This window comes from Brachyhypopomus gauderio, chromosome 14 (genome assembly GCF_052324685.1).
Source record: "Brachyhypopomus gauderio isolate BG-103 chromosome 14, BGAUD_0.2, whole genome shotgun sequence".
Taxonomy (NCBI): domain Eukaryota; kingdom Metazoa; phylum Chordata; class Actinopteri; order Gymnotiformes; family Hypopomidae; genus Brachyhypopomus; species Brachyhypopomus gauderio.
The window spans coordinates 12,287,072-12,305,086 of record NC_135224.1 but is presented as its reverse complement, the minus strand read 5'-3'; the positions used below and the strand labels follow the sequence as shown (position 1 = coordinate 12,305,086).

The window sequence follows — 18,015 nt, the reverse complement described above, 5'->3', positions numbered from 1 at the left end:
CAGTTGTCTCAGGCAGGATGCTGTGTTATTCTCAATAAGCAGTCTAAATTTATTAATTAGAGCACTTCAAAGCCATTTTTTTCTTTTGTTAAATAAAAACAAGAATTTAGCATCAGGTGGGGGTAGGAGACCAGTTAAGGAAGCCATCCGACAGTCATCAGACTTGGTGAGTGACAGCCATTGTTCTTGCTGTCTTTTTCCACATAGGGACAAACCATTGGTTTGAAACCTCATTTGGTGGACTATATAGTGGTATATGGGGAAGGGGCTTCATAGCATACCATTTTTTTTCATGGTGTTTTTACATGGTGATTGATTGATCTTAGAGCACATAGAGTGTACTTGCGTGTATATGTCTGAATTCCCCACTCTTTTCCATGGTGCTTTTGTAGTGGGGTCTTTGTTTGCACTGCATTCCAGTATTCTATCATAAATTACCCTGTATAATCTACCTGTAATCTCTCATTTGCACACTAGACTAGAGCATTTTGAATATTCCCGAAATACAGAATTATTTTTTTCTCATATTTCTGTAAGGAATTGTGGACCAAAGGTTCATCGTTAGAGTATCAGTCTTTATTTGGGTGATATTCACCTTAACAAACAAGGAAATATGCAGATTTGTTTGTTTTTTGTTGTTTCTGGACTCAGTAATGATGAGTGGAAAAAAAGGTGTTTTGAAGGGTCAGAGATTTTAAAGGTCTTAAACTTTATGATCCAGCCTTAGGTACACATACTGATCTAAGATCAGGCTGCTATGCCATCATCTTCATATAAAAGATCATCATAAACAAAGATGAACTGATTCAGTGCTAATCCAGAATGGACCTTCTGACATTTTCCTGGGCTCTAACCCAGAAAACAGAATGTTCATAAATATACCGTATATTGTGATATGAAGTTTATCTCTACCTTATAGATTGGAGACTCTTCCTACACAAGATGCACCTGCTATTTGTGCCAACACAGGTGCCTACGTTATTGGGAACATTTTTGACCAATAATTAAGGAAAAATAACTACAAGAAATAGAAAACTACCTTTTGGAGAGTTGGTCTTAAGACACAAAATGCCTCAGACAGATTCTGAAGGAGATAACCGTCCACAATGGTGACAAGGATGAAGACAATCCATCTTGAATGGTTTTTCACTAAGGAACAAATGGGGAACTCTCGACGGCTAGCTTTGGTCTTCGTCTGAATTTCAATACCTTTTGACCGACGGAGCCCTGTAAATACTTTCCCATGTGTAATCCTATTCCAAGTATTACTTTACATCATCCAATGTGATGCACTCTTTAAATGCAGTATTGTTACATTTCAGTGGTGCGAGGGAAAGTTGGCAGGACTATGCAGTGGCTGGTGGGATTTTATGATCTCCAGCAAAAACTGAGGATAATGAACTGTGTTCAGTTTGGATGGAGGCCAGTCCAGAGCCAAAGAGCATTCAGAAGACCAAGATGCTCATCATCACCAGAAAACACCTTTATACCTGCCTGAGCTGTCAATCAGTTGGTCATCATGGTACATTTGTTTACTTTGACCATGGGAGAAGTGTCTGGAGGGAAGCGTGGCCTAATCTTCTACCAGACAGGGCATGAACTTCCCCCAGCATCTTCCTAAAAGGACTGAAGCAACATGAAAACTCACTGAGGGAAACATGAAGGTGTTTGTTGGTAAAAAAAAAAAAAAGAGTGGCCTTAGGAAAATATGACTTTTATAATCCCTCACTTTATAAGCCAGTTTAAGGTCAGAGGAGTTCAACGACAGTGATGGTATGACAAAGTGTGTGTGTGAGCGTGTGTGTGTGCGCGCGCGTCTCTCTTTGTGTATGAATATCTTTATGTAATCATTTACTTCCCCAAGTTCCTGCTCCAATACTTTTATTCTGCTGGTAGGACTGTATCCTGTATAAGTGTGTCTTAGAAAACAAAAGTTGACTGTACTGTTCTTCGTAGCTGAAACGTTCTACAGATGTACAACAGAAGTTAATGAATTTTCATTTTTTATTTCATTTAAATTTTTTTTCCCAATATTTTTAAAAAAATGTTATGTAATTATTTTTTCACAGTATATCAGAAATAAAAGCACTGTTTTTATAAGAATTTGTGAATTGTTATAAATGCATGTATTTGAACAATGTCGGAAACACTTTCAGAACTGGGTCATAGCGAGGTCCACTAATCATCGTCAGGCAGTGGCACATTTGTATCAGAATTTGAAGGACTCAGACTGGGATTTGGGTACTTTAATATGTGGAAGAGTTGTGGAAAGGAGCAGCCTATATCTGAAGTGTTGTTCAGTGGCCAGTTCTGAGGAAATCCTGCTCTCTAGTGGTGAACACACAATAGTTCAAACGCGTCACTTGAAAATCCAATACAATTCCTTCTATATCTTTATATGTACACATGCTGTAATCAGACACATACACACTCCAAAATCCATCCATTTGAATGAACAGGGACGGAAAAGCTCAGGTAGCAGATAACTCCAGCAGCGTAGCTCAAACTCTAGCCCACCCATAAGGTCACAGGAAGTGACTCAGCATGTGTGAAGAGAAAAAGGTGCTAAGCCAAGACAGGCGGAGGTGAGAACATCTTCGTGGCAGACACTGCAGCTATATTTACATGCTAATACTCCCAAAGCACCCAGAATATGACAGCACAGGGAAAAGAGCTAATGTGCATCGCTTAAGAAAATGATAAAAATAATTACTTTTAGTGATTAACAAAGTCCACCTAACTCAATACAGTAAAGCCCCTGTGACTTGTAACTAGGAAAGCTTAATAGCATATGCGCAATAACTAGGATATTGCAAAAGGTCAAAGCTAATTAACATGACCCACTTTTGCACGGCCACATTTATTAACGCTGCAGGCACCCAAAAACGTGGATCACCCCGTACTACGACGAACCAGGCCGCCGTAATCTCGTCCTTCCTCAGACCATTCGTGCTCGTTGAGCCAATGTTATATTGAGTAAATTGTAAAAGCAGAACATGGTGACAAACTAATTCAAAACAGCACACATCACTCATTTCCCTTAAGGTTTTCCATCGGTCTGCTTTAGTTATTGACTTATATGCTTTATATCTTTAAAATGTGTTATGCAAAATACTTCCAGGTCATAACACCTTGTGACACTGCTTTAGATTAAAAAGAGCGTTTTGCTTCCAAGGCACACTACTGTTAACTTTGTTCAACTGAAAATGGGAATCTTTCTCTACCATTTTATAGCTGGTTTGAATGCAACATCCACAGTACCAATATGACCTATATGCCTAAAAAAACCAAACCAAAAAAAGATATTGCACCAAACATGTTGTTTAAATGACACCACTAGGTTATTATTTTCTAAGCCTCTACTTTATTTAAGCGTTATTTACTGTGGTGATTGATATGGCCCATCATTTCCCAGTCATGATAATTCATAATAAAGAGAAAAGACAGTCAGACATAAAATATTTAATTTGAACAAGCTTTTATACATGGAGGGGTCTGACTGAAGTTTTTATTGTAGCCAACATCAGCAGAGTGAATCTGAAAGACAGAACCCAACAGGTGCACCTAAACCAGTCAGTATCTTAACGGTCCACCTCGCCAAACACGACATCCAGAGTTCCTGTAAAGAAAGCAGGAGTTGCATTACATAAGAAGCAAAGACAATGATGTATGTTCATCATTATGTATTTTAATCCTATAGCTTGATGGATGGCTACTTAGCTGGATGGTGATATCTTACCAATTATAGCCACCACATCAGCAAGCATGTGGCCCTGAGACATTAAGTCCAGACCAGCCTAAATGACAACACATCAGTGCATTATGAGAATACATCAGGATCAACACTGTATACTCAAGCACATGGAATTCTGAAAAATTTGGAAATAACCCCCCAATATTATATATATTTTACCAGCTCTCCAGTAAATAAATAAAATGGATGAATACATACAAATAATTGTTGGATTAATGAAAAATCTTAAGTAACTATGTATAAATGTTAGGGGTGACCTGCAATAGTCGCTGATTCGATAGTCGACTATACCCCCTAGTCGATTATGAACGTCATAGTCGAATATACCATTCTGACTGCATGGGGGTGCCCAAGGATGCAGCTAAGCGTTGTTACATGAAATGTCTTTGTTTTTGTTATATATAGCCTTTTGTCAAATAAAATCATCCTAATTTCTGTTAATAAATATTTAAAAATGATGTTTGCACATTAACAATAGGCATCTTCCTTACTACAGATTAATAAATCACACCCTGCAGTTGCACAATCCAAATGAGCGGAGCTGAACACGCTACAGAATACGCAGCATCTGCCGAGATTATAATGGATACTAAAAAAACTTCAAAAGTATTTTTGAAAAACATAAAGATGAATCAAACAAAGTAAAGTGCAAGTTATGTCATCAATGTCTTTCATTTCGCATGACAACATCAAGCATACCATTTAAAACGCGTAAGGCGGAAAAAAACCTTTGGCTGTGTTCGAAATAGATTACTACATACTGGATACTGCATACTGGACTCAGTATATACTGGATACTGCATACTGGTCCTCGTAGTAGTATGCAGTACAGTTTCCAGTATGCGACAAAAGCAAAGCATACTACGGGGTCACGTGATTGTAGCGTTGCATGATGGGATGCAGTACACCACGAAGATAGCTCTGTTTGCGTACTGGAATATTTTGCGGAAGTAGTAGGTCATCCGGGTATGTTTCGCGTACTGGAAAATTTCATTTTGGTCACATACTTCATACGGCATACTGATTTGGGGCTTGATCAGTACGCCAGTAGTATGTAGTAGGCTATTTCGAACACAGCCTTTGTCTTTTCAGTCGTGTCGTCTCGTCTCGTCGCGGTGCGTTTCGGCAAGTAGGCCTATAGCCTAAACATTTTTTGTTGTTGTTTGCTTTTAAGCCCCGTTACTTGATCCTTTCCTTGTATTATTTTGCTGTTGTGTGGCAATTTTTTAATATTTTCAGGCAGGCATATTTTATTAAAAATATTTTTGACATTTTGCACAGTGCCTGTCTGACAGTTCGATATGTGCAATGCGCACAGATGGTTAACGTTCTCTAACGTTTCATAAAAAAATAAATAAGTAAATAAATAAAAGCTGAATAAAGCCAACCTACCGTGTTTATTCATTTATCTGAGTGTTTTAGGGTTTTTACTTTGAAGAGGAAAAAAGTCCTGAATGAGAACAGGATGCCGTTTAAGGCGCTCTAAATAATAATAATAATAATAAAAAAACCTGATTCGACTATTAGTCGACTAAAGGGGAAAGCTGACGAATCAGATTCGACTATGAAAATCCTTAGTTGAATACACCCCTAATAAATGTATAATGCAAATACAAATTTTTGATGTTGACATGTTTTAAAAACAGTCCTTACTAAATGAGCGAAACCAGGGGCTTTGATCTTGCAGCGGTATGGCCTGCTAGAACCATCAGAGACCAGGTAGACGCCAAACTCGCCCTGTACAACAGAACCACCATTACAGTTATTCAAGAAAAAGAAAATAAGCAAAAGGGGGGAAAAAATCACTGCAGTCAGAATCTGATGACCAGGGCTACAAGAGAGACAAAACATTCATTTTGGATCCTTATTTACCAAATTTTATTTATCTTGCCACAGAATTTTTCTAATGCAAAATCACTTTATGAGAATGTAATATCCTACACGTCCCTTAGGGGGTGAAGTTTGTGCTTTTGAATTCTTGTAAAATGATATTTGACCTGTTCAGATTAGCTTGGTGGTCTACTTGTACACTGCTGGTTTAGTTCAGATCTTAACAACTGAAATTTGTACCCGATTTACGATGCTGTAGCTAGCGGGGCTCAAATGGCAGTACAAACACAACACAACCAAACTACTGTTCCAGTCAGAAACTTCATGTGCCTTTTCCAAAGTGTAACTTAACATGTTCAAACTGTTTACAGTTCGACAAACTTGGCGACATGTCGCAACCCTATGGGACACAGAAGGGCCAAGAATGCTCTCTCTATCCATTAGCTATTTTTATTTTTCGTGCATTACATTTTTAGTAATGGTGTCATCACGATTCTTTGGGCGCTGGGACTCTCACCTTTGGCGCCTCCACAGCTGTGTATGTGGCCCCTGGAGGCACCTGGTACCCCTCCGTATAGAGCTTAAAGTGATGGATCAGAGATTCCATAGACATCTGCAGGGAAAGGATGAAAATAGAACAGAAAAAAGATTCAGTGACACCATCAAGTGCTCTGGCATCATAGCTGTACACTGGCTGCAAAACCACTGCCTTCCGAGTACACACACCGAACATCAGTCTAATATCTCTCCAATACACCTGTACAAAATGACCAGAATGAGAACTTTGACTGTACTTTATTTAGATGCACAGATGAGTTTGTTCAGTACGATAACTTGCAGTGCTCAATGGTTGTGGGTGAAGCTGCACAATATGATCGCTAATTAGTTTCTGTAGCTGATGTTATAAAGTGTTATGGAGCGTCACTGCGTACCAATGCCAAAATCGTCAACAGTGGACCCTTTTATATCGCCATCATTAAAACAAACTGCAGATGAGATTAAACCGGTTAGAACTCAGATCTCATCATATACACGTTAAACGAGCGCACTCACTCACACTTACCTTCATCTCAGATCGTTTGGGTGGTGCAACTTTAGCGTCGTCCACCTTGATCTCTCCAGCGGGCATCTTGTTGAGGCACTGGTCCATGATCCTTAGAGACTGCCTCATCTCCTCAATTCGACACAAATACCTGTATATAGGAGGAGAAAACAGAATTATTTTCATATTACAAAGTTACTGCTAAATCTGTACATCTGGTGCACAGCACAATGATCTGTTATATATCATTTGCATCACAAATAACAATTTATGAGATGCAAAACCATCAAAAAGGGTGTGCCGGTAGGATTGTGTGTGCATGTCAGTCCGTCACAGCGGCAAAGGCATCAATATAATTCCTTCATTTTTCATACAGCACTCACCTATCATAGCAGTCTCCCTTACTTCCAATAGGTACGTCAAACTCCACCTCATCATATTTGTCATAGGGCTGAGATTTCCTCAGATCCCATTTAATCCCTGAACCCCTCAGCATTACTCCACTTAGAGAGGGAGGGGGAGAGAGACAGAGATTGTTAATTTAGGGCTGGTGAAAAAGGTCTTTTTCAGATGTACCCACGAAACCATCACTGTGTAAAAACACAATCTAGTAAAGTGTGGTAAACCTGAAGCCCAGAAGGTGGTTTAGTGTGATAAGTGAAGTGTGTACCTGAAGCCATAGTCAAGTGCATCGTGTGCTGATATAACACCAATATCAACAGTCCTTTTCTTCCAGATGCGATTATTGGTCAGCATCTACAAACATGTTATTATGGTTAGTATTTAGTGAAACAAACATCCTATTAAAACCTAACTAGTTTCAGACAGCTTTACACATGTGCAACCTCAATAAGTAACTGATACTAGTTTGATCTCCAATCACTTTTTCTCTGAGGAACATTAATCACAAGCAACCTTACCTCTTCCACCTCATCAATACGGAGGGAAAAGTTCTTGCACCACTCATAGATATCGTCCATGAGGCCCAATGGCATATCCTACAACACACACACCAACCGGAATTCAGGCTGGATAAGTAGGTGGAGACCAGGGGTTTCGAAAAATACATAGTGAGAGGGAGGAGTCCCATGGTTCTGACCTGATGCACTCCTCCGGGTCTGACGTACGCGGCGTGCATTCTGGCCCCGGACACCCGCTCGTAGAACTCGAACATCTGTATGGGCGACAGAGCACGTGTGCAGACACTGCCAGCGCATGCATCTTCGCAGTAGTATAAAACAACCTTAACGCTGAAGCTACTTTTTACACTCTAAAACATGGCAGAGGAGTTCATTATTCATTTCATCGCCAACTTTTGAACCATCCCACCAGCTGCCACACACCTTTTCTCTCTCCTCGAACATCCAGAAGAAGGGGGTCATGGCACCGATGTCCAGGGCGTGCGTGGTGATGCCCATGATGTGGTTCAGAATGCGCGTCAGCTCTCCGAATAGTACTGAGGCCAGAGAAGAAGAAATTACGCTGACCACACTGTACGAACGAGCTGCGTTATCTGGAACGGAGCACCGCAGGGGACCTTCTCACCTCGGATCCACTGGGCGCGGGGCGGAGCCTGGATGTTCAGTAGCTTCTCGATGGCCAGAGAGTAGGCCTGCTCGTTACACATCATAGACACGTAGTCCAGACGGTCGAAGTACGGCAGCGACTGCGCTCACAAACGAAACAGGGGCACCAGACATCAGGCTCTCCCTCCCCACCACTTGTTAAATTCTCTCAAATCAGACCCGACTGTTCAAACAGGGTCTAGAAGGGGGCTGATGCAGCAGGCGTGGCATACCTGCAGGTAGGTCTTGTACTCCATGAGTTTCTCAGTACCGCGGTGCAGAAGGCCGATGTGGGGGTCGCACTTCTTCACCGACTCGCCGCTCAGCTCCATCACCAGACGAAGCACGCCGTGCGCCGCGGGGTGCTGCGGCCCGAAGTTGAGGGTGATGTTGGACACCTCCCTGTCCAAAGGAGGGTCCTTGTCTGGGGAAGAGACACAGAGGGATATTTACCCTGGACACAGTACAGCTCTTCCCATAGTAAGGTTAACAGGTAAAACATTTTTAGTAGGTCGGGCTGCACGTAGCAGCACAAAAGCTATTCTGAAATTTTAAGCCATATTTGAGAGAGCAGAGGATAAATCGAATCTTTCAAATGGGTTCAGACTCAAGTCAGAGGCTGTTTTCATCAGATGTAATAAGTTATAAGGGGAGAGGGCCAGAAAGCCAAAAGATACAAACCGTTCCATGGAGGAGGAGCCCATTTAGCTGTAATAGCACTCGGGTACATCACTGCCCCACCATATTGCTCCGCCCACTCCACATCTGGCTGCCACTGCTTCTGCCTGAAAGAAAAACATATGAATGTACTGTCCTGAACTAAACTATTGGCCTACTTCTGTTGTATTTCTTCACCTTGTCTGTCTAATCAAATTCCCTCTTACAAGAACTGCTTAGGATTTGATCCCAATTGATCAAAGACTTACACTGGGTGACAAACACACAGGAGATCTCGTGTGTATGCTTGGCATGAGTAGAAATAAGGGCATAGTGCAGCATAAACATCGGCTTCTCAATTCCAGTCTTTGTACAGTTAAGTTTGCCCTATTGCCAATACACCAGCTATTATTCATCAAAGCCTTTTTTATTTGGAAAAGGTGTATTGAAGCTTGCACGGACCGGTCCTTAGAGCAAAAAGAGAAACCCTGTCTAAATCATAAATGTTATTCCAAGTATCGTTACCTTGAGCTACCAATTGGGGCTTTCAAAAGATGTTGAACCACTAACAGCCAATGCAGAATTTTCAATGAATCTTTATAATGTAGAAAGCTCGCTAATCTGATTAACTGATACATGCGAGCTTCAGAACACTTTGCATTGATAACCAGCCATATTTAGCCAACATGCAGAAAAGTGTAACATCGCTAGACTGCTCAGACATAATAATAACGTTAGCTAGCTGACGTACAAATTAGCAAAGGGAATTGCATTAAGACACTGGTGTATATAGAAGCACTGGTGTATTTTTGTTAACTAGTTATATAGCTACGAAACATCTCTATGCAGCGCCAAAACACAATTACAATATAGAATATAGTTACATAAATGTACTTAGTACATTCATAAAAAGCTATTGGCAACCAACCTAGCGCGTTATGTTGGCAGTGTAACTAACTAGCTAGCTAGCTTCTCCCGTGCAAGCAAGAAAAAGACCACTTTAAAATAAACGACTTGGACGAATTATACTACATTTTAAAGGTCGGGTGCCACTGAATTGTAAACATTAAATAGTTCACCTCTTCTGCAGCAAAGCACATCCAGGAGTCAAAACATTGTTGTTTAAAATTGCTGCTGAAGGACGTCCGAGTTTTGCGAGCGACCTCAGCATAGGCGCCGCCATCTTTTAGTGTCTAGCCGAATCTATTTTCCTACATTACTGCCCCCTACAGCCGCATTTATGCGCTAACTGCTGCCACCTAGCGTATGGAGAGTGGATTTATTATTGCCCACTAATAGGTATCAATGTAGAATGAATATATTTACGGAATAAAAAACCCTGTCAACGTCCTGGCATTGGTTTCTAAAGAAATAAAACAGCATAATTTCATTATCACACCTTTGATAATGTCTCTCAATCTTTGACATTTTTTTCTTTATTTGAAATTAGATGTAGTTGTCTTAAACCAAGGTATCCAATACATAGACTGTCTTGATTGTAGTCAATTAGACATTTCTTAGATTCTGTGATTATAAATGAGGATAAAAGAGAGAAATGCCTTGAGAAGAAAACTGATGTAGTCCATATTTATACATCACATTACACACAAAAGAGGAGGGTCTATGAAGAATTATAAAGAGAACACACAATATCACCAGTTGAGGAGAGAGTAGGAGGGAGAAAAGATCAAACTGGAAACTATTAGTATTGTAGACAACGAACAGAGTTGCTGGGTAGTTCCTGTCCAAGTCTGAGGAACACACAGAAAGAGGAACATGATCTCGAAGCAAGATGAAGCTCTGAGAGCACCAGAGAACGTGTGAGGTGCTAAACATTGTCCTCTAAAACTTGCTGCAGAAAATGAAATAAAACTCCAGGTTAAAGCAATGAATCAGACCCCATGTTGCTGCATTATTCAAGTCTGCCTCTCATCTTTTTCATCTCTCATCAATTTAATTTCTTATTTTCACACATTAAAATGTTCTCACAAATAAATCTTGGGCTGGGCTTTGTCATATTTTCTGCTGTTTTTAAGATATTTATAGGGAACATGTTTCTTAACTAATTGCTTATCTTATATTATATACATTATTAAACTAAAAAGTAATAATTCTGTTTTTATATTTAAAAATATTTCAGTAGAACTTTTATTTGTTTGACCTAATTGTGCTCTAATGTACATATAAGTAATAAACTCTAAAGGAGAGTTCCTATCACCCTATCTCTAAAGGAAAGGTCCTTATCACCCTATCTCTAAAGGAGAGTCTGGTCATGTTGCAGAGGAAACTAATTTCAGCCACTTTTAACCACAATTTCTCTCTTTTGGTCACCATGCACTCAGAGCTCACTGAGTTTACATATGCATATACGCAAAAGCATTTATTGAACATGCATAAAGCTTAGAAAATAATTAGGAAAAAAAAGCTTAGAAAACAACAAATGTAAAAGCAGTTGCACCTTTTTTTCAGGTTATTGAGTATTGACCCTTCTATGCTGTTCTGTTAATTGAATGGTAGAAGACCTTCTACTCCTCCGGTATTAGAGCAAAAAGACTAAGACTGTTATAAACTGACAAAAGTTTATAATGGGGCGGTCTTGGTCCTGTGGTAGGGAACTGGTCTTGTGACCGGAGGGTCGTGGATTCGATTCCCAGGCCTGAGGCCATGACTGAGGTGCCCTTGAGCAAGGCACCTAACCCCAACTGCTCCCCAGGTGCTGGGCTAGGGCTGCCCACCGCTCTGGGCACATGTGCACCACAGCCCCCTAGTAAATCACAATTGACAAATATGGTACATTTACAAAATGTGTGTTAAATGCACTAATGAATGAACATAAAATTAATTGCTGCGATCATTTAAGGGAGACCTTTAGAGCTGAAAAGCTTTGTTCTTCTTCACCACTGTGGTGTGGGGCTGGCTTAAACTTCAAAACGGACATATGTTTACCACAACTTCCCCCATGTATGCCTCTCACACTTTGTTAAAGGCAGTTTCCTGAAAACCTTTGAGCTCAGTGTCCAACACAGCAGTGTGAGCTTCAATTTTTTTGCAGGTTTCAGTCATGAGAAAGGCCGGATTCTCCACATTTTCACTTGTCCCTTTTTGGATGACCTTTGGCTGTGTTGGTAAGTTATTACTAGTCGAATATTTATCTTTTTGTTTAGCTGTGTATCTTTATAGTTCACTGAAAGCAAAGTGGGTGTTTAGTTTTCTGATGATTAACATCATCAGTGTCGTTAGGTACAGTGTATCAAAATGAAAGTGATCCTTTTTGATATATAAATATGTGTGTGTGTAGTAATTCTGTAATGTCTGTAAGGTCTTAAGCCCTTAAGGAGAAAGCGAATGCTCTGACATAGAGCAGCAGTGGGTGTTTGTGCAGTGGTACAAAGCTCATACCCCAATTACTGTCATGGAATCTTAGACATGAGCCAGACAACGAGAGTCAGACACACTGCGGTATCTCACAACCTGCTTAGAAGAACCCTGGTCCTTCCAGTGTGGACCTTCTTTCTCCGTTCGTAAAATGTTTGTGTCATATTTCATTTCTAATGAATTTGTAAGCTTTAGCTTATTACTCGTTTGCTGGTGGCTCTCATGCACAAATATGCTGAAACATTTGATTACTGATAGTTGATCGCTGATAGTAGATCGCTGATCGTCGATCACGTGCTCGATGTGGCCTTGATGTAACTGAGGCTAAAGATACGTGAACAATTAAAAAATAGGTCATGTGTGTGCTTGGAAAAAGTGGTGATCTGTCTTTGAATGAAATATATGAAATGACATGAACCATATAAGTTTAGTCTGTGAGTTCACACAGGCACTCAGAGCCATACCTTTCTTTTTCACAGCCTTCAGAAAATCACTTGTGTCAGCCAACCAGTTCAAAACGAAACCCATATGTTCACACACACACACACACACACACACACACACACACACACACACACACACACACACACACACACACACTCAAAAGGACAGGGATGTGTAGTTTTATGAGTCCAAAACACTCAAGGTCTGGATGGTTAGAATGTGTACATAGCAGATTTTTACTCCTTCACATCTGCATGAAATCAAATGATCTACTTTTACTCATCAGCCTTTAACTTGTTTGTATATGTATGTGAATGAATGAAATATTGAGCTTTGTATCAGATACGTGACATGTACAGCCTTGGACGTAATTTTGTAATAAAAAGTGGGGGGGGGGGACATGGATTCATCGCTATTTAAATATTTGGTTTTAACCATAAAAACTTGGGGGGACCAAAACCGGCTTTTGAAAAAGTGGGGGAGACATGTCCCCCCACCAAATTACGTCCATGTGTACAGCTTATTGAGAAATAACAGGTGGTAGGAAATATAACTGTTACACACTTTAATGTGTAATCAGTCCGGACTCTTTTCAGTGTATGTTGCACCAGAGGTTGCTATAATAATAATAAGAACAAAACAACAACAACAACAATAATAATAATACATTGCTAATTCTTAATAGTTTATTTTTATATATTGTCATCTGTTTATTTCTTTGTGAAAGCTGCTTTGGATGAGTCCCACATATGCTATATCTTGGATGCCATCCTCTTTGTGTATGGACTGGTTCTAACAGTGCTGTATTGCAGAATGAAGGTACGCTGCGCTAAATCACACTATGCATCTTTTTTGTGGTTTTGTGTGCTATGTGTTTACGTAACACTTTTTAGTAAATTTATTAATATTTACATATCAGTTATTTAGTCAAAGTATAAGGTGTAATACAATTTTCATTATGTATTATGAAAAAAATTTAAAAAATTGTTTATATTAAAACAATCATTCAGTTTTAGCCTCAGCTATTATGAACCTTTATTCATCACAGGACGCTTATACAGTATACATTTTTGTATTCACAGTTACAGAATGAAACTGCAAACATTTCTTATCCAAAGGTAAGAGTTAAAATGTGATCATCGGGAGCACTTTCTGTTTACATGTTCAATATATGTAAAAAAATAAATAAATAAAAAATTATAGCTGGATGCCTTTTTAGTATCTGTAAGGACTTGACGCAGTATGATAATGATGAGTCATCTAGAGTTTATGAGCATGTTATATCGAGACTTTAAACCTTTTTTTTTATTTGCAACATGTTAAAACCATGGTAGTAACAGGTTTGACAAGTCAAACAAAGTTTTCAGACCAGGATTTCTCAATAAATAAGTGATTTCTATAAAAATAAAACCTCCCATATTCAGAGTTGTGAAATTATTTAATAACCTAAAAGGTCAAAAACTGATGACTTCTCATGCCATAAAAGCCACCTCATTCATTTCTAAAACATATCTTATTAAGGATGGGATGTGAATGCTATTATAGATGCGAGTTCTTCATGTTGGCATATGAGAGACGCTACTTCTCTTGCAACGGACCTTTCACTGCAGAACTCTACTTGGGCCTCTCAATGCCCGTTCAACAACCAATAAGAAGGATTTCTGGCTGAGCTCAAGAATGTCTAGCTAACCAGGCAGCTAATTGCTTCACACCAAATTTAATACAGTCTTATAACTCAGGGTCTTATACAGAAAAGCCACCTAGGGACATTATTTGCAAAAATTGCTGATAGCATAGTGCCTGTGTTTCCTAAGAGTTTCGTTCAAAACCAGCTAAACAACTTTGTGTACAAGGTTCAACTCTGTAATTTGGGAACGGAGCAGTGTGAACCATTTAAACAGACACTCCCAAATATTTCCTGGATGACATGCTGGGATAATGAAATTTTGATTTATGGATTTCAGGCTTTACCATAACTCGATCAGATCAAATAAAAAAATGTAATGTAATTCTGTGTTTCATAGACAACTTTCCACAATACAGCTTTGCCTGGATCGGTCAGGCTTCAGTAAATGTTAAAGTAAAAGCTTTGAGTGATTGTTTAGTATGCGCCACATATTTGGCTCTTGTAATCAAAACACATACTAGCTTTCTGAGTCATTTCAGTATAAATTACACTCATCTCCCACTTAGAAACATTTATTTATTAGAATCACATTGTTATTGTGCGACTACATTCGGTCAGTTACAGTACACAGTTTATATTAGTCCTCCAGTAACTCGCCATCGGTTGTCTTGATTTTTTATTTTGTGGGACAAAATCTTGCTCAGTTGGATATTTTGGGGGGACCTGACTGCACTGAAACAATGCTGCAAATCTCTTGTATTACGACCATGCGAGTGTTGTGGCTCTGATATCAGTGCTATGTCAAGGCAGGAGTTTCTAATGTGTTGCCAGGGTGACTGCAGACATGATCAATGGTGATTCGAGAGTAACGTGCTGTAGATCCTCAAACTGAGTTTGATATATAATAATCCAGCAATGAAGCTACGAGAACTGAGCAGCAGTCAAAACAGGAAATGTGTACTGTTCACCGAGACCTATTTTTTACTTTTCATTATAGAAACCCGCCCCCCCCCCTTATCTATTATTCAGCCAATATTACAAGTTGCATGAGTCTACCTCACAGCCTGGATTAATATGTTTTATTACCATACACACTAAGTTCTATCGTTTCAGTGTATATTGATTATTGGGCCTTTAGCCGAGTAAAAGGTCTGATAGCTTGGTCAGAGTCGTACGGTCACACGTTCTCTCCCCTGTCTTCAATTTCATTTAAATGAGTAAGTTTCGTTTCCTATAGAAAGTTGAAGAGCCATTTTCTAGTTCCAGAAATGTTTTCAGCTTTTGCGTCCTTAAGCAGTACAAAAAAGTATATTTGATTCTAATGTATATTTAATACTCGTGTTTTTATTAATTCAAAGTGGCAGAACAAGACAGTCAGGAATCGCAATCTATTGTAGCTCTTATGGACATTTGCTGATGACAGTGGTTGAGGCGAAAAAAAGGTCTGCTCAGTGAAATGTCGGTTGGAGACGAGCTGATGGTCTATCTACTGCAAATCTTTTTTAGTACTGCCTCTCTGCCCTTTATTATATACTTCCGCATAATTTATTTTTGATAATCTGTAATCACTCTTACCCAGTTCATAAAGTCAATCTGTGTATCTTAATAGGTAGGTCAGAGTGACTTGTTATACCCTCAACGCCATCACATTCATAAGTAATGCCGTGTGCCGGTAGTGCTGCTTTTCCTCATGTTTCGTGTTTTAAAAGTGGGTCAAGACATGTCAGGTATCTCACATACAGGGATGTCAGTAATCTTACCACTTGTTTCAGTAATAAGTAATATAACGAGTTACTATTTCCAGTCCAGTAATAAGATTACAGTTACTTATCCAAGTTACTTATACAGTTACTTATACAAGTTACTTATCCAAGTAACTGTGCGTTACTGTTTTTATTTACCTTAGTAAAATATATATTTTTGTTTTCTTCTTGGCTCAGTTCTACTTTTGCGTCTGACCGTAGCGCTCGACTCCGCACGCTGCGTGCGACCCTGTGAGAGCGCGAGCGCGTTTTACACGTCATTCTGTGCAGTGTTGTCAGTAACGATATGTGGTGGTGTAAAGAAACACCCCTCAAAAACAGGGGAAGGAACATTTACGTGACGAATTTTAATGTTGCATTTTGTTTCAGGTTTGAAAAGTGCTGGAATTTTGGCTAAAGTACTTTAAAATGCTTGAATATATAATTGTATTTCGTTTCACAACAAATACATTTACATTTATGGAATTTGGCAGACGCCCTTATCCAGAGCGACTTACATTTTTATCTCATTTTTATACAAGTGAGCAATTGAGGGTTAAGGGCCTTGCTCAAGGGCACCTCAGTCATGGCCTCAGGTCTGGGAATCGAACCCACGACCCTCAGGTCACAAGACCAGTTCCCTAACCACCAGGCCATGCCTGACTGAATAGTTTGCTTGTATTACTACGATTACAAACATTTACAAATAGTACCGCGCAGCTACACAAACGTAGTCAGGAGATACATTATTTAAATGTCAGGAGATATATTGTAAATGTTAAAAATGCTAAAGTAACTTTTAAAATCAAGTAACGAGTAACGTAACTAAGTTACTTTTTAAAAGAGTAATTAGTAATTGGATTACTTTTTCAAGGTAACTAAGCCATCACTGCTCATATACCACCTTACCTGTGTGTCTCAATGGTGTTCACATTCTCAAACTCATTTTCTTGTTCTTTCAATCTTACAGAAAGAGGCAGAAGAGCGGGTTTATGAGGTAAGGTTTAGCTCTCTGATAGGGCTGCCCGATTCTCTCAGGGCTGTTCTAATAGCAGGCCACGGTTCACTCAGAACTAGGGTGGTGACGAGCCAGGAAACCACCAAAGACAACGCTCACGTTCTCACAGGACAGCAGTGTAAAATTTCAGCTGCCAAATCAGTTATAGCTGACAGAATGTAATATGGACTTAATAACCAGTCACAAACGAAATGGAACGGTGAAGGAACAGGATGGCTGTGAGGGTGTTTCTTTCCTGACTGCCATTGTAATGACATTCATCTAGGGTCAGCTGCATGGCAAAAACCAAGGGTGAACAGATTCTGCTCATCTGTGTAGAAATTTTTGCTCTGTGGTAAAATAGCCACAAGCTATATGTATAACGACAACTGAATGTGCTACTAAAGCACAGCAGAAGTCTGGGTTATTTTCACTGCATGAAACTGTGAAAAATTGCACTGATGTACAGGAATCGTACAAACGATTGCTTTGAAATACAACACAATACAAATGGTGCTGCACAAAAGGCCATATACAGATCCAAAATAGTTATGAAATTACATGCACCGAATGTTACGTGCATACCCTTTATATAAATAAATTTAAACAGACTCCTGAAGAATGCTAATTTAATCATTCTTAATAAGCACTGGGTAAGTGAGTAACCACAAAGTATTATATAACGTCTTTTGAAATGCTGCTGACACATACAACAATCACTCCCACCCTCCCTCTCTCTGTCTCTCTCTGTTTCTCTTTCCCTCTCTCGCTTTTAGGGGCTTGGACGACAAGATCCTAGTGAATATGAGACCATCCATCTGAAGGGACAGGGTAAATCTTGAGACAATATGAAACCTTTCCCTCTGGCTTTGGGATGGAGTGCCAATTTATATTTGTTATCATGCACCTCTATGTGATGTTTAATATATAGACCAAGCTAAAAAAAAAACATGCAATGGTTATATGGATATATATCGCTAAA

At 39.4% G+C, this 18,015-nt stretch overlaps 2 protein-coding genes across 2 annotated transcripts; one reads left to right on the top strand and one right to left on the bottom strand.

Annotated features, from left to right (window-relative positions):
- Positions 1-3,447: 3,447 nt before the first annotated feature.
- ndufs2 (NADH:ubiquinone oxidoreductase core subunit S2) lies at positions 3,448-10,074 on the bottom strand. The gene is made up of 14 exons (XM_076973163.1): positions 9,928-10,074; positions 8,873-8,976; positions 8,425-8,615; positions 8,172-8,292; positions 7,970-8,082; positions 7,726-7,800; positions 7,547-7,624; positions 7,297-7,382; positions 7,010-7,129; positions 6,648-6,777; positions 6,102-6,197; positions 5,408-5,491; positions 3,740-3,797; positions 3,448-3,619 (listed from the first exon to the last, which is right to left on the bottom strand). Exons 1-14 carry the CDS (start codon positions 10,029-10,031, stop codon positions 3,582-3,584), a joined length of 1,398 nt encoding a protein of 465 aa, XP_076829278.1. The 5' UTR covers positions 10,032-10,074; the 3' UTR covers positions 3,448-3,581.
- Positions 10,075-11,820: 1,746 nt separating this feature from the next.
- Positions 11,821-18,015, top strand: fcer1g (Fc epsilon receptor IgFc epsilon receptor Ig). The gene is made up of 5 exons (XM_076973254.1): positions 11,821-11,973; positions 13,395-13,486; positions 13,750-13,785; positions 17,007-17,033; positions 17,810-18,015. The coding sequence occupies exons 1-5, from the start codon at positions 11,910-11,912 to the stop codon at positions 17,873-17,875; spliced, it is 285 nt and encodes a 94-aa protein (XP_076829369.1). The 5' UTR covers positions 11,821-11,909; the 3' UTR covers positions 17,876-18,015.